Below are 16225 nucleotides of genomic sequence, written 5' to 3'. Positions count from 1 at the left end.
AAACTAGCAGCACATTCAGATACAAATTGCTTAGCGAATGACATGTTTCGATGACAATTAGTTGAAATACTGCTGCAGTGAAAAAATAAATATAAAGAGTCAACTGTGCTAGATCCCACAGATGGAATATGCTAGGCACATTGTGAAATTGATGTGGTACCTGCTGTAGTGTTTCAAGTGCAATTGTTTCAATGTATTGTGCATTTTCCACTCTGTCTTCACTTTCAATCAATATAATAGCAAGAACATCACTATCACTTTCTGAAACACTGCTAGTTTCACTAAAATACTTTCTATCACTAGCATTTTCCAATAACTCTTGGATTTCATAGTTGGATACATTTTTATAAAAAAATCTGGAAGTAAACGAAATAAACAAACCGCAAACATTAACTTTAAGAAAAATACTACAGAAACAATATTCAACAACAATACTCCACAATAACAACAATGTCAGATGAAGTAACAAAATGTAAGTATTACAAAGTTTGACGTCAACAAACAATGTAGTAGCAGAGTTATTGATCGTTGATATTTCATTGGAAGCTCAAAAAAGTTGGTACTATTGATGTACAAGTAAATCAAAATGCTGAACATCAATACCAAGCACACTAGCCACATCTAGAGGCAAATTTCATGATCTGAGTGAAAGTAAACCATGTACTGACGAATCGGCCCTGGCAGTACTGGCATCTGTAGGGCTAATGATAGATCACTACATTGACATTCAAAGGGTTATATAACAACCTCACACTGAAAAACTGTGAAACCTGTGCGCAGTGAATTTTTTTTGAAAACCGATGGCAGAGCTTGTTTTTTGTTGTTGTTGATGATGATGATGATGATGTCCCATACTCCGAGGAGCGTAGGGAACAATGTGGGAGACCCACACCGCCCACTAGGCAAGGTTGTAGAGGTGGTGGTTTGCCATTGCCTTCCTCTGACCATAATGATGATGATGATGACAGCACAACAACACCCAGTCATCTTGAGGCATGGAAAATCCCTGACCCCGCCGGGAATCAAACACAGGACACCGTGCGCGGGAAGTGAGAATGCTACCGCAAGACCATGAGCTGTGGACTGTTTGTTATTAACTAGTGAAAATCTGAACCTTTCTGTCATTAGAGCATTCATTGTAAAAGTGAAAAGTATACATTATTAACAGAAAATTGACTACTGAATAAAGCTAGTTTGCTTTACAGACTTGGTGGAAGTCTGATCGAAATTATGCAGATGATGTTTTGTCAAAAAATTCCCACGTACATAGCCACCATGCATGAGAGCTATCTACAAATTAAATCAAATGTCTCTAAATGACTTTTCATGCAGTGGCCACCCAAAACTAGTAATTATCGAAGAAAATCTACACCTTGTTGCACAGACATTCGTTCAGTCTCACATGAAACTTGCACGAAGAGGAGAAGTTTAAGGAGAATATTACATCTAAAGCTTCCTAACTCTACATTACTCCACTGCCTAAACAAGGATGATCCTGATCAAAGCTGTGAATTCTCTAAGTGGTATGCAATTTGTAGCAAAAGTGATCCTAACTTTTACAAAACAGTGCTGTGGTCTTATGAAGCACAGTTTAAGGTAATGGAAGAGTTAACAAACACACTTGCATATAAGTGTCTCATGAAAATCCACGATTTGTTCTTGAGTAGTAGTAAGATGTTCTTGGAGTTACTCTTTGGACTAGTATATTCTGAAAAGGAGCAATACACCCTCATTTCTTTTTTCCAGTGGTACTGCGACTGTGGAACGGTATTTTGAAATGTTAGGAGAAATTATCACAGAATTATACAATACCTCTGTACTTCAAGCTGTATGAAACAACCTCATTTTCGTCCACCACACTACAGATTACACATCCGTGCATATTTGGACGAGTTTTCAAGAGTGTGTTGGAAGATGTGATAAAATCTATTGGCCTCCAAGATCACTGGACCAAACACCATGTGATTTCTCAATGTGTGCAATATAGAGAGAGACAATGTTTTCCCTACAAAACCATTAAACTTACAGATTTTAAGGGATTTGATGGAAAAAGACTGTAAAAATCTTTGGTAACAATGGAGAGTTATATGGCATTACTGTTTAAACAGTGCATTAAATGTTTAGGTAACAATGGAGAACACTGAACAATTTTAGTAGGACATGTTACCTTGTGTAAGCTATTAAACTTACAAAACAATGTACTGCATTATTTTTGTTAACTGACTTTTTCTGTATCCTGTATAATTTTTTGTTTTGTTTTATTTGTCACTGAATTTCGTGGACACCTGTTAGATATTGTCATGCCCTGTTATCTCAAGAGGGGGGGGGGGGGGGGGAGACCACAAAGTTAAATAATTTGATTCGGTATTCTGATCAGCCTGGAAGTAAATGAAAGAACAAATACTTAAAATTTTTCCTCAGAGAAGAGGAAGAGAGGAAATGATACTTTGCAACCACACAGATATAGTTGGCAGCAAATTGATTATGCTACTCCGGAAGCAATTATTATTGTTGATTTGTGCACCCACATACAAACTTCATAGAGAAAAATATCTTAGTAACATACGCAAGTCCTCTTTCATTATATATTACATCATCTAGAGGTTCTCATAGCTTCCAGTAAGAGCTTCACGTCACAATGAATCCCCAAAGTGAGAGATCATGTGCTGCTCTGTAATCAGAATTATTTACATATTGTCATGTACCTAACCTGAGACAATGTTCACTGGAGTCTCATGCACCATGCTTAGTGCAATAATTTTCTCTGACAGTGTAGTATGCTGCATAGGTGTGTTGGCAGTCCCCTGCTGCCAATATGAAGGTGGGTTGACAATGTATTTATGTTTAAAGATTTATCTTGTTGCTAATGAAAGAGTGCTGAAAATGGACAACAAGCAGGAATGACAAATTCAAAGCAATCTAGCAAAATCTGAAGGACTTGCTCTATCAAGTTGTCACCATTTATGAGACCTGGTTTCATTAACATGCCCTGTAAAATCAGAAGAAAGGGTTGCTTCCACTGAACCTGTCTGAAAAAGGCAAAGGCATATCAGTCTCCCAGAAAAGTTATGGCTCTGAATACAATCAGTTTTATACTCTTAATTTCTGAGGAAAGGGAAAAATGATCACAAAAATACTACAGTGAGATTGGATCTCTTTGGTACAAAATTGAAGGAAACATGGACCCACCTAACAAAAAAGAAAATGATGCTGTATCATGTCTACATGCAAGACACTCACCTTCAGTAGCTGATGCAAAACTGCACAATTTGAGTTACGAATTGCTCCCAAAGTCCCCATATTCACTCAACATGGCTCCCGGCAGTATCTTCATGCTCCCATACATGAAGTTATGGTCACAAGTAAAAATATTGCTTAAATTAAGAGGTTGTCATAAGACAGATGTATTTTAGAGAGCTTGTTAATTCATATTTTTGGGTTGTCAAAAAAGTGTATTTTTCTAAAAGGGGACTACATTTAGGAAGGTGTTGCGTACGACTTCGTACACAATAAGGAGAGATGGCATATTGAGTATTGCGACAACTGTCATTGTAGGACAGCTCGATAGGATTAGCGAACAAGTTAGCACAGCAAACAGATTTACTTCACTTTTATTTCTCCAAGTGTATGAAGACTCATTACAAATAAACAGCAAAAAACACAGAGTCCAGCTATCTGACTGTCAACAAGGATTAAGCACGAACGAAGGTGTCGCAGCATAGTGCCTCCAAGTGCAAATGGGAGTGGGATGAGCAGCTGCTGCTGGCCGTCCTATATTGTGGCAGCAGAGGGCGCAGTTAGTAAAGAGCTGCTGGAGGTGCGACTCAGTGGATGAGCACCAATGGATCTGCCGGATCCCGCACTAGTGCTGTCGGTATCATATGGAAACTTGCCATTTCGTTGCCAACTTGATACACTGATAGAATAACACTGATATCACAGGAGGGTCTCTTACAAAGCACAGTAACCTCCACCGAGGCACGTTTGTCTCTGTATCATTACAAGTAATATTTGGGGAAATATCATCCCCTTCTCCCCTCAACAATCTATAACACTGATAGAGAAATACGTTAGTCATAGGTGAACCTCAGCATGGTGACAGTCCACAGGTGCCTAAAACTAATGTACTGTCTACAATTAATGCAATTTATAAAACATAAGTATCATATATTTTGGTTACTGCACCACCAGGAAGTGGCTCGGGATACAGTTTTTGGCATTTGTCTACATGAATATAGCATCGTACCTTCTTAATCATTTGAAAAGGATTTTATATATCATTACATACTTTGTACTTTTGTAACAACACACTTTTTACTGAGTATAAACAACAAATTATGACATAACGTGAGAAGTAGTAATAAAAAATGTTAGGCAAATTACTGGGGAGGGAAAGGGGTGGTGATAGGGAAAAAAGAAGAAGAATTAAAGGGAATATGTAAAAGAAAGAGGATAACTTTCATTGCATATCACTTTTCCTCACTTTTTAAAACTTTTTTATGTATCAACTGAATCACCTTTTACCACCCCCTCTCCCATCACCACATTCTGTCACTTTTCAATCTGCAACATATAATTTCTAGTTCAGTGGCTGCCTGCTTGTATCCAAGCACAAATTAAATGTTCTCCATCATTCATCAGGTCCATTTTATTTCTGGGGGGTGGGGGGAGGGTGATAGCAAGCAAACTGCCTTCTTTCATGTGGAAGGATATGCAATAAGTAAATAAATAAATAAATATCAACATAATCCAATATCCAAATAAACCTTCAATAATATTAGAATTTGCACTGCCTCTAAGGGTCGCACTCTTTGCCACTTGAGGGTAGTTAATGCACTAATGAAGAATCACAACAGTTGATACTATTGGAAGGTTAAGTAGCTAACACCGATAGGTGGTGACTTATGAAAGAACTGGTTGCTTGAAAAATGCTCACTGATGATAATATTTCAATGAATTTTAACTGAGGAACTTAACTGTATTAATTGTAAGTACTGGATATGAAATACCTCAAAAATGTTACAAGAAAGATAAAACAATAAAATTATTTGAGAGAGAACAGGAGAGCATACTTACTAACTGAACAAACAGCATTGTGAGGAGAGCTTAGACTAGGAGCCAGAAGGTTGTGATGTTGAATCTAAATATCTTGAAAATCGTTCCCAGTTGAATTAAACTCTTTTTTTTCCTTCTATTTTTTTTTTAAAGGCTATTTTTTAAATACTGCAGTCAGCAATCCTTGCTGACTACCTGCATTGACTGGCTACCCAGACACACCACTACAGAAGCATAGAGCTTTATTTACATCGAATGTGTGAACTGAAAATCCCACTGAGTGTCCTGTATGTCTAGCGACTCTCTTCTGCCTACAAAAGATGTCAAAGTGGTCAAAATTCCCCAGCAGTTCAGTGAAGTTTGTGGAGAAAATGCCATTAGCACTGGAATGGAAGGAATAGGGTTGGAGCAATAAAAAATGGCTGCAAAAATGTTCATGATGAAATGAGCGGTCTTATGGCAGAATGAACTAAAAAAAATTGAGTTCTTCACCATTTTAAAATGATAGGGTTTTATTCTGTCTTATGACAAAACGAACTGTCTGACAACTCACCTCGTTTTGTTGCTGTAGCAAGGAATTTCTTTGGCAGAAGGTTGGTACTATTCATTCTCTTATTCCAAAGTGAACCATGCGACATCACAAGATGGCTACCACGGTATATAGCCCAAGCACACGTTCAAGAAAAATGGCAAAAAACGATGATAATTGTGAAGATGAGTGGTTTAGTTCTAGTTCTTCTGACATATATGAACCTAGTGATGGTGCCTCTCAATCATCAAATGGCAAGTGGCTTTTAATAACTAGTGATACTTTAGTTTATAGAATAAACTCGTTAATTGGAGGTTATGTTGTTTACCTCACATGCCAGAATGAATCAAGACCACAAGTAATAAATCTAAGGTCACTGCACAATCGATAGTGAGTGTGTGTCGATATTTCGGCCAGTGCTGCCATAAATGAGGGGAGAGAAAAATTGACCCCGTGGAAAGAAATGCCTCTTTATTTAGGGCGTGAAATGCGATTTAATGTTGAGATGGTTGACTCTGGCAGAAGAGTTCCTGAAAGAATTGTATTTTGCATATTTGTCAGTTACCAAAGTAATGAAATGGAATATCGCAACTTGGTATCATGATTGGCATTCTTAATAAATCAGTTTTGAAAACTGAATTTATAGATCTAAGTAATTTGTTTTTCACATGAAAATGAAATTTCTGGCAATAAAAGAAATAAAAGGAAATGGGTAACAATGGAAGAAAACCCTAAGGAAGAAGAAGCCTAATAGTGGGGAAACTTACATTAACAGTAAAGGGGAGACTGTCCCAGGAAAGACATTTGTTGATTTTAATTGTTCATGTAGACAAAAATGCTGGCAAAAAATAAATTGCGAGGAGAAAAGAACTTTTGACACATTTGATGGAAGTGGGTCTTGGGATGTGCAGACATCAATAATATATGGTTCAGTTAAAAATGTTCCCATCAAAAGGAAGTGTTCTAAAACCGACAAAAGGAAATTTTCCAGGGACTATTATATTCCTAGTGCGATTGGAAATGATGTGAAGGCGTGCAAAGGAACTGATCTAAAGACACTACAGATTTCTGGCAGCAGAGTGCATCGAGCCATAGCCATAGCCAAAGCAAAGACAAGCTCTTTATGTGACCAGTGTGGAAAACATGTACCTCATAACAAAAGTGCTGACTCTGTTATTATTCACATCCATAATCATATTAATAGTTTTCCCAGTACATAGAGTCACTACTGCAGAAGAGATTTGTCAAAAAGTACTAGGACAGTAGACTTAATCTTAGTTTCATGTACAGATTATTCATTGATAAGCTGAAAGAAGAAGATCGCAATGTTAAACCTCCCAGCCAATCGCTGTACGAAAAATTATTTAAACGAGACTTCAACCTCAGTTTCAAGGCTCCTCAAAAGGATACACGTCAAACATGCGACAGGCTAAACATGCTAATTACAGCGGAGGAGACAGAGCTGGTGAGGCAGACACTGAGAAGCTATGAAGATTAAGAAAGGAGCAGGAATTGCACCACAGGAAGGCTGAAGCTGCAAGAGATTGTCTGAAAAGGGATATGGAGAACTCAAAGACAGAAGATAATCTTACAGTTTCTTCATTTGATTTGCAGAAAGCATTACTGCTGCCAAAATTGACAACAGGTGTTGCATACTATAATCGTCAACTCTCCTGCTTTAATCATGGAATTCAAGACTTTAAAAGTGGAAAGGCAGTAATGCATTGCTGGAATGAAAGTATTGCTTCAAGGGGAGCTCAAGAGGTAGGCTCTTGTGTATTGAAGTATGTCGAATCTCATGATATTGGTGCCATGATGGTAGTATGGTCGGATTCGTGTGGGGGCAAAACGGGAATTTTAAAATTATGACAATTTGGATGTATTTGGTTCAGAGTGACAAAACTAATATTGAGGAAATTACACACAAATTTGCTGAACCTGGTCACTCGTATCTTCTGAATGACAGTGATTTTGGGGATACAGAGAGGAAACTACGGCATTATCCAGATTTGCCCCAGAACAGCTTTATTGTATTATTGAGAATGCCAGAGTGAAGGAAGGTGAATTTGAAGTTGTAAAAATGGATTGTAGTGACTTCAAAAGTACTATGCTACTCGAAAAAGCAATGACTAACAGAAAAGTAAGTCTCTCTGGAGAAAAGGTTGAACGGCTTAGGAAATGAGATTTTCAAAAGAGAAGCCGGGGATAATTGAGTACAAATACAGCCACAATGACATGGAAGAATACTCTTCAGTGAATTTAAATAAACGTTTAAAAGCTCGCCACTGTTCTCTCAGTCAAATTACACTACCTACGGTGTATCCATTAGGGCGCACTCTATGCCCTGAGAAACTGAAAGATATTCAGAGCCTTCTAATGTACATACCCCCAATATACCATGAATTCTATAAGGGTCTCAAAATGGCTAAAGTATCAGGAATGAGCAGTGGCAGTAATGAAGAAGATGAGTAATGGGGAAGCATAATCATCGCCTTAAGTATATTCCAATGTTCTCTCCTAACTCCAAAAATTGCTTAATAATGCTGTATTACATAAATTCTGAAATTCTATCTGTGTGTTTCAGTTGCAAAATAGATCTATATATGAATATAATACAAAAACAAGAAAACTTTACTTTATATTTCGTACTGAAGTGTATTAATGTGATGTGACAACAAAATAACTTGACGTACATGGATATTTTACATTGTTTCTCTGTAGTTTTAAGTTTCAAACTGTAATCAAATGATGTGCTGCAAGGCTCAAAATGCTTGTAAAAGTTTTTCACACCTATTATGCGCCAGACCACATGTATATACATAAATATTTTTGAATAAATAAGTTGCTGTGAACTCCTAACTTCAGTCCTTTATTTCTCAAAACTAACTGTCACTTAGTTCATTTTGGCAAAAGACCACTCAAATATGAAGAGGGTGATCATCTTAAATGACTTGAATCTGACGTGAAAGTTCAATAGACATTTTATGATTTTGTCTTATTCTCAGGTTTCAACAAGAGTTCTTAGTGAAAGTCTTACAAAACATCTAAACTACCAGAAACTGTGTTCATTAGTGGCTAGAAAATCATGTGGCAGATTATTATGAGAACCAGATTCTTAAGTTGGTGGTTGGCATGCCAAGTGCCATAATATGGCCAAATATTGTGTTGAAGAATAGACTGAGGTACAAGCTTTTAGGTAAAAATCTTTTAAAAAATGCACTGTTTGTTTAATGTAAAAACAGTAATTATTTTAAAAAACACGCCATGTACATAGTATTATAGCAGCAATACACACTTTTAAAATCAACAGTCCCAAAGTAGCACTAACTAAGTACGGGATGAAAATTCCCACACCTGCACACTGCTCTGCAGTAACAGATGCTTCGACGAGTGCTGTAGATTTTGCAATATTACCTACCTTCTGTTCTATATATTTATTTTAACCCGTTTACTCACACTGTAAAATGGATACAGGAGCACTTAAGAAATCATAAACATATTTGAACATAGTAAAAGTCTCAACATAATGTTTAATTTGTATTTAGCCCATAAGCACAAGTCTTGTTTCAAAACAAAGTCGAAGAATGCAACTGGCAGTGCACCAGTTAATCGCACTAATCTGCTTTAGTAAATGTTACAGGCTGCGGTGCTGATTTCACATGACACAACAAGTTTCGAAAGTCATCATAACAATCACATCAACTGCCTTGTAAAACCCAGGCAAAGATCTCGCTGTAGCCAATGGCTTGTAAAAAATGGAATAGCATATTATGTCTTTTAGTGCTGCACCAACCCAGCGGCCCCCACAGTCACACTTAAATACACCCTCATCGGTAGCAGCACAGCACGACTCCTATGAACACTGTCCACAGCAGCTCCATAGGCTATCTCGAGTCAGTATGGAACAGTCTTGCCACTGTCTCGTTCAGTTCCTCGGTGGCAGAGTGGTGCTATTTCCTGGGGCGACAGCCATCTCCCCACCTTGAGTGGTCTCCCTCTGTGGGCTCTGGAAAATAAAATCCATTTTAGTTCAGACTGAACCACACACACAGTTAATAATTTCTTACGATAACATCAGTCATAAAGGAATAGTTCCACATGCTCTCTCAGAGTAAGTGAATGTTGCTATACACTTTCAGGTATGCCTTATGCAACCAAATCAGGTGTGTGTTCCTGTCTAAGTGAATTAAATCACCTGAAGTACTTACGCAGGTCATATCTTTACAGACAAAAAAGGGGCAAGTGTAAAGGGCGAACTGCTCAGCTAAAGGGCATTATACACACACACACACACACACACACACACACACACACACACACACACACACCTGCGGTAATGGTGTGCTCCCTCTGTAGGAAGCAGTGAGAGTTATGTGTGGCACACAAGTACGTGCAGGAGTGGACTGCAAGGGGAGATAGAACATGGAAGAGAGAGACTATGAGGAGAGACCACTGTGGGTTTAGATTACTTGAGTCAGAATAATAGTGACAGAGGTGGAGACAGGCATGGATCAAAGATTATGTTGAAGAACAATTCCCAGCTATAAAATTCTGGGGAGCTGATAGTGAGAGTGGGACATCCAAATGGTACAGACTGTGCAGTAGCCATTCAAGTCTAGCAAATTGTGCTCAGCTGTGACTTCTGCCACTGCTCTCAGTCACAGTTGGGCAGTGGCCACCCATTTGTGAGGATGGCCAGTTGATGGTCACACTCACACAAAAGGTTGTGCAAGAATTATATCGGGGCTAGTCTACGATAGTACAACTTTCACAGGTGACCCTGCCTCAGACAGGGTTGGATAAGCCCAGAAAAGCATTGGGACAGGATGTGCTGGTGTGTGCGTGTAGGTTGGTTGGTTGGTTGTTTGAGGGTTAAGGGACCAAACAGCAAGGTTATCAATCCCTTGTTTCAAATGTGACCCATTCCGCTAATGTGACATCTTAGGAAAGTCAGAACAATAAAAGGGAAAAGGCTAAAAACGTAAAAGGGCAGTCATGTTGTCAATGGTAAAAACAAAATGAGGGAAGTCAGCAAGAGAACGAACCCAACGCTACGCTGAAGCAGCATAGGCAAGACCACCTGTGACTTAAAAGGTGCAACCGCTAGAATGTAGAAGTACGTATGGGAAAAGGAGACTAACCAATCCTTAAAAAAAGAAAGGGGGTAAAAACAGAGTAAAAGGGGAAGAAAAGAAGGTCTCAGTCAGGGAGGTGAATCGGGAATCTCCGAACACGGCTTACAGTGGGAGACACCCAAACACTCACCGCCCTGCCCCAACAGCAGAGAGAGATTAAAAACCTTAAAACTGAGAATAAAAACCACTTTCCCGGAGGAAACCGAGAAGAGAGGAGAGAGGGAGAAGAAAGAGAAAGATCAATGGCAGAAAAGGTACCATGACTGGCACTGAAATGAGTAGAGGAGCCATCATTAAGAAGGCAAAAGTCGTGGTCTGCAATAAACTGGTCTATAAGAAGACCTCATCTAGATGGAAAGGCACTGCCCCACAAGGGATGATGAGCATTAAAATCCCCAAGGAGGAGGAAGAGAGGAGGAAGTTGCTGAAGAAGGGCAGTTAAGGCAGCAGGTGTAAGAGTCCTGTCAGGAGGGAGATAAAGATTGCAAACTGTGACCGCAGAGTCTAGGTGGACCCTAACAGCAACCGATTCCAGTGTAGTTTGAAGAGGAATCCACGTGCTAGCAATGTCTGTACGGACCAACGTACAGACGCCACCAGAAGCCCGCAGGGGTCCGACCCGATTTCGACAGAAAACACAGAACCCACGGAGGGTCAGTGAGTGAGCATCAGTAAAATGAGGTTCCTGGAGAACCACACAAGCTGCAGAGTAAGAAGAAAGAAGGGATTTCAATTCCGGAAGGTGACGATAGTATCCATTACAATTCCATTGGAGAACCACAGAATGATGATTTAAATGGGGGCTGAACACGCTAAAGCCAGTCATACCGCCTGGTCCCCACCCATCACCGACAAGGAGGGGGCGACATCCATGAACGATAGGTCAGCATCTGATTGTGAAGTCGGGGAAGGGACCTCCGGTGACACCGAGGCTCTTTGTCCCGGGACTTATGTTTCTTCTTCTTTTCAGGCTGAGATCGAGGAGGGCTGTGTGGCATAATGGAGCCAGCTGCAGCAAGATCAGGAGCAGAAAGAGACCGGGCGACCTGGGGGCCGACAGACCGCGGCTCTCGCGGTCGTCGCGCGGCAGCAGACCTTTGACCTGGAAGGTGCCAGGAAGGGGCATCCCGGGAGAGGTGCCCTTGACTGGCAGACGCCGAAGGAGTGGGACACTTCTCCGGCTGGGGAGGGGGAGCAGCACCCAGAGGAGAAGGTGTGGGAGCCACAGGGGAGGGGGGGAAGAGAGGGGTCCGGGGATGGGGGTAAGGAAGGGGGAGGAAGGGGTGAAGATGTAACCAAGGCGTAACTAGATGTCATGGACACAGGGTGAAGATGTGTATATTTCTTACAGGCCTCTGTGTAAGTTAAATGATCGAGGGACTTATACTCCTGTATCTTCTTTTCCTTCTTATATACTGGGCAATCTGGTGAACGTGGAGAATGACTACCATGACAATTTACACACACAGGAGGGGTAACACAGGGACTCCCCTCATGGAGTGGACGTCCACAGTCACCACATAGAGGGGCCTGTGAACAGGGGGAAGACATTGTCCCAAACGCAAGCACTTAGAACACCTCATAGGAGGTGGTATGTACGGCTTCACATCACATTGATAAACCATAATCTTAACTTTCTCAGGGAGGGTATCCCCTTCAGGATAAAGGCACCAGTATCAATGCGATTGTCTTTAGGACCCTTCTGAACACGCCAAACAAAGTGAACATCCCGCCGTCCGAGATCGTCCCGAAGTTCCTCATCAGTTTGAAGGATGAGGTCCCTGTGAAAAATCACACCTTGTACCATATTTAGAGACTGGTGAGGGGTAATGGACACAGGAATTGCGCCAAGATGGGTACAGGCACGAAGGGCCGCAGATTGGGCAGCTGAAGCAGTTTTGATCAGCAACAAACCCGACCGCATCTTGCTCAGGGAGTCCACTTCGCCAAACTTGTCTTCAATGTGTTCCACAAAGAATAAAAGTTTGGCATTGGTGCAAGTATCTCCATCGGTCCTGGTGCGAACTAGATAACAGAGGAAAGGTTTCGCCCCTAGCCGACGGGCCTGACCCTCTTCCCAGGGGGTAGCCATGGAAGGGAAGGCCGAAGGGGCAAGAGAAGCAGAACTTGAGGAATCAGTTCCACGCAGAAAGATGGCTGCAGAAGAACGGCCAGAGTTCTGGACCCGTATGCGTTTCATTTGCATAGCGTCCGCCCTGATACCACCCACTCCGATCAGGGGCTCTCCTCACAGGCGCCACCCAGCCACAGCAAGGGCCGTCTGGCAAGGCGGCCATTGCCGAGAGTTCCGATGCTCCAGGATGACGAGCAACCACTCCAAGGCATGCATGAGGTGGTCACAGCTCAGGTATCAGAAGTTTGATCCCTTTGTGTTCAGGGGGCTCAACCAAAAGGGTACATAGCGACCGTACCACACGGGCTGGCTACCGTGCTGGCTATGCACCCTAGCATCAGACAACGACGTGAAAGAAAAGGTGGAATGTACTAGGAGGGCGCACGTCGGAGACACTAGGTAAGGTGCTCTTCCCCAAATGGCTCACACTACAGAGGAGAAATTTTGTAATGGAGGTCAAACCCCAAAGGGGGACCAAAGAATGCCAAAAGGAGGAAATGATTATGCAACAAAGCCGAATTGTAAAACCAACAGAACCAGGAGGATAGCGGGGGCTAACGTAAGCAAGGACACCAAGAGAGGGAGAGGAGAGGGCGAGGGGAAAGGAGCAAGGAGGGGAAGGAAATGCGTGTAGGTAAATGGATCACCATCAAGAAACTTACTGAAATGTACCATAGTTAGCTATGCCCATAGGCAACTGGAAACATTTTTCACCGAAAACACTGTCTGTCTGGTCTCATAGCGGGATAAATCTATTAACAGTTTTACTTACTGTTTTTCCGTAAGTCTCATTTTCGTTTGCCAACTGTATATGTGCATGCTGATGTTCAGAGAAGCACTGGTGTACTCTGCCAGTCCAGTTGGATTATCAGCACATGCTGATCCACCGAGCCAAATCTCTGCTGTTTTCAGTGAGCTTAGCCGATCTGAGATGTACACTTGGCACTTGTTGCCTTCACATGGGCTCACTTGGCCTGCTGGGTTGCTTGTATATGGCACGGGTAGAACACACAGACTTAAATCAATAGTCATAGCAACCTAACAACGAGGACATATGGCTCGTATTTTACTTTTCTTGTTTTCTGAGCAACTGAGCATCTCGCGATAATCAGGGGAGCACAGTTAGTAACCATTCCTCTGTGTAAAGAACACATTTCTAATGACCATAAGCAAAAGCAGATCAAAAAGTAAAAATAAAAATTAAAACTTGTCTCCATTCCCGAGCCATCAGTAAGCAATAAATTACTCAAAATCTTAACTTCTCCTGAAGGGTAGTTACCCTACAGAGGTTGGTTGGTTTTGGGGTTTGATGGGGGCTAAACATGGAGTTCATCAGTCCCCCGTTCCAAACAGACAAACTTCTAAAAGGCCTTTACAGTAAAAGCGTAACCTCTGCACCCAGAGAGAGGGAACACCAACGGGTACAGAGCTAAAATGAACACTGCAGTAACACAAAATAGAGGACACTTAAAAGGAGCAGAGCAAATAGTTGACTAGAGTAAAACAGACTACAGTGGCTGATGGATCAGGTAAAAGGTCAACCTCTCAACTACAAAAGAAGAACCTCCAGCTGGAGAGTGTTGATAGAGGTACCAACACAACTTGTTACCATAAAAGACACTATTTTGGTATCCACGTCACAATTAAAAGTCACTGGAGTGGGTGCAGCCTGAGAAATCATGCGAGAGCGCCCACACTAGAGCGAGTGATAAAACCCAGCTGCATGGATAAAACGTAAAACTGAGTCAGCTATAGAGGCATCGCCACTGACAACTACAGGAAGTGCAGCTGGTAAATTAAAGGACTGCCGCAAGTGGGCTAAAAGGGGGCAGTCCATCAGAAGATGGACCACTGTCAGCCCTACATCACAGCGACACTTGGGCGGGTTCTCACGACGAAGGACATAGCTGTGGGTCAACCACGTCCAGTTCGCAGACGGCAGATAACAACTGAGTCACTATGCGTGCCCCTCAAGGAAGAGTTCCATACAGCCGTGGACGACTTGACCATGCGGAGCTTATTTGGCGTATTCAAGACAGACCATTCAGAGCTCCAGACATCACAGATCTTGCGATGTAGGGCTGACCGGAGATCTCTTTCCACAAGACCAAGCTCCAGGGATGGCTAAGTGGTGGCCTGCTTGGCCAACCGATCGACACGTTCGTTTCCTGGACTGCCGATGTGGCCCGGGGTCCACACAAACGTCGCTGAACGACCACACTCTGCGAGAGCAGGAACAGCATCTTTAATACCGCGCACGAAAGGGTCCCGAGAAAAACAGTGGTCGAGTGCTTAGTCGCCGTGGATGAAAGCAAACCCAGTGCATCCATCGACCACAGAACCATCGATGTAGACTGCACTGCGAAACAAGGCAAGAAGAGCCAGGAATTTTTGACGAAGACTGGCAGGTGGAACGGAGGACTTGGAGGGGTAGAAGAAGAGGGCCGGAAGGATGGAGGAAAGGGAAAGGACTCTAGTGATGAGAGAAGGGAACGAACGCGGGCCGCGATCGGGAGACCCGACCTAGGCCGCGATCGTGTGGAGGGGAGTGCAGAAGATGGAAAAAGGAGCCAGCGGTTTGGGTGGTCGGGCGAGGCATGGACACGGGCGATGTATGACACAAGCAATTATTGTTCGCGGAATCGTAGGGGAGGGATTCCAGCTTCTACAAGAAGGCTCGTCACTGGGCTAGTGCGGAAGGCACCTGTCGCCAGTCTGACACCACAATTGAGAATCGGGTCGACGATGTGCAACGTTGAAGGTGCTGCTGAGTAGTACACCATGCTCCCGTAGTCGAGACAGGACTGGACTAAGGCCTTATAGAGCTGTAGGAGGGTTGTTCGTGCAGCCCCCCAAACGGTGTGGCTGAGGCAGTGAAGGATGGTGAGGGGCCGCCAGCACCATTGTTTAAGCTCGCGAAGATGAGGTGTCCAAGTGAGCTGAGCATCAAACAGCATGCCAAGCAAGTGATGCGTCTCCTCAATATGAATGAGTTCATTGGCAAGGTAGAGTTCTGGATGGAGGTGGACCATTCGACGACGACAGCAATGCATCACTCGGGTCTTAGAGGCTGAGAACTGAAAACCATGGTTGGATGCCGAAAAATGTGCCTTACGGATAGCTCCCTGCAGCCGCCGTTCAGCGACGCTGATGCTTGAGGAACTGTAATAAAGACAAAAGTCATCAGCATATAGAGAGGAACAGACCGATGAGCCCACCATTGCCGCAAGACCATTAATCACCACCAAAAAGAGGGGAACAATGAGAACTGAGCCCTGCAGGACACCATTCTCCGGAATATGGGTAGAGCTAAAATATGAGCCAACTCTAACTCGAAAGGAGCGATTGGAGAGAAAATTCCGTAGAAAAATC

At 42.4% G+C, this 16225-nt stretch overlaps 1 protein-coding gene across 2 annotated transcripts in view; it reads right to left on the bottom strand.

The window, feature by feature from the left end:
- Window positions 1–9094: 9094 nt before the first annotated feature.
- Window positions 9095–16225, bottom strand: part of LOC124605429 (COP9 signalosome complex subunit 1) — a 96436-nt gene continuing 89305 nt past the window's right edge. For both annotated transcript variants that reach the window (XM_047137089.1, XM_047137088.1), the window contains exon 11: window positions 9095–9590. In XM_047137089.1, coding sequence (XP_046993045.1) covers window positions 9510–9590 — 81 coding nt within the window. In that variant the 3' untranslated portion in view covers window positions 9095–9509. The remainder of the gene's footprint in view (window positions 9591–16225) is intronic.

This window comes from Schistocerca americana, chromosome 3, assembly GCF_021461395.2.
Source record: "Schistocerca americana isolate TAMUIC-IGC-003095 chromosome 3, iqSchAmer2.1, whole genome shotgun sequence".
Taxonomy (NCBI): Eukaryota; Metazoa; Arthropoda; class Insecta; order Orthoptera; family Acrididae; genus Schistocerca; species Schistocerca americana.
This window is presented reverse-complemented; position numbering and strand designations above follow the sequence as displayed.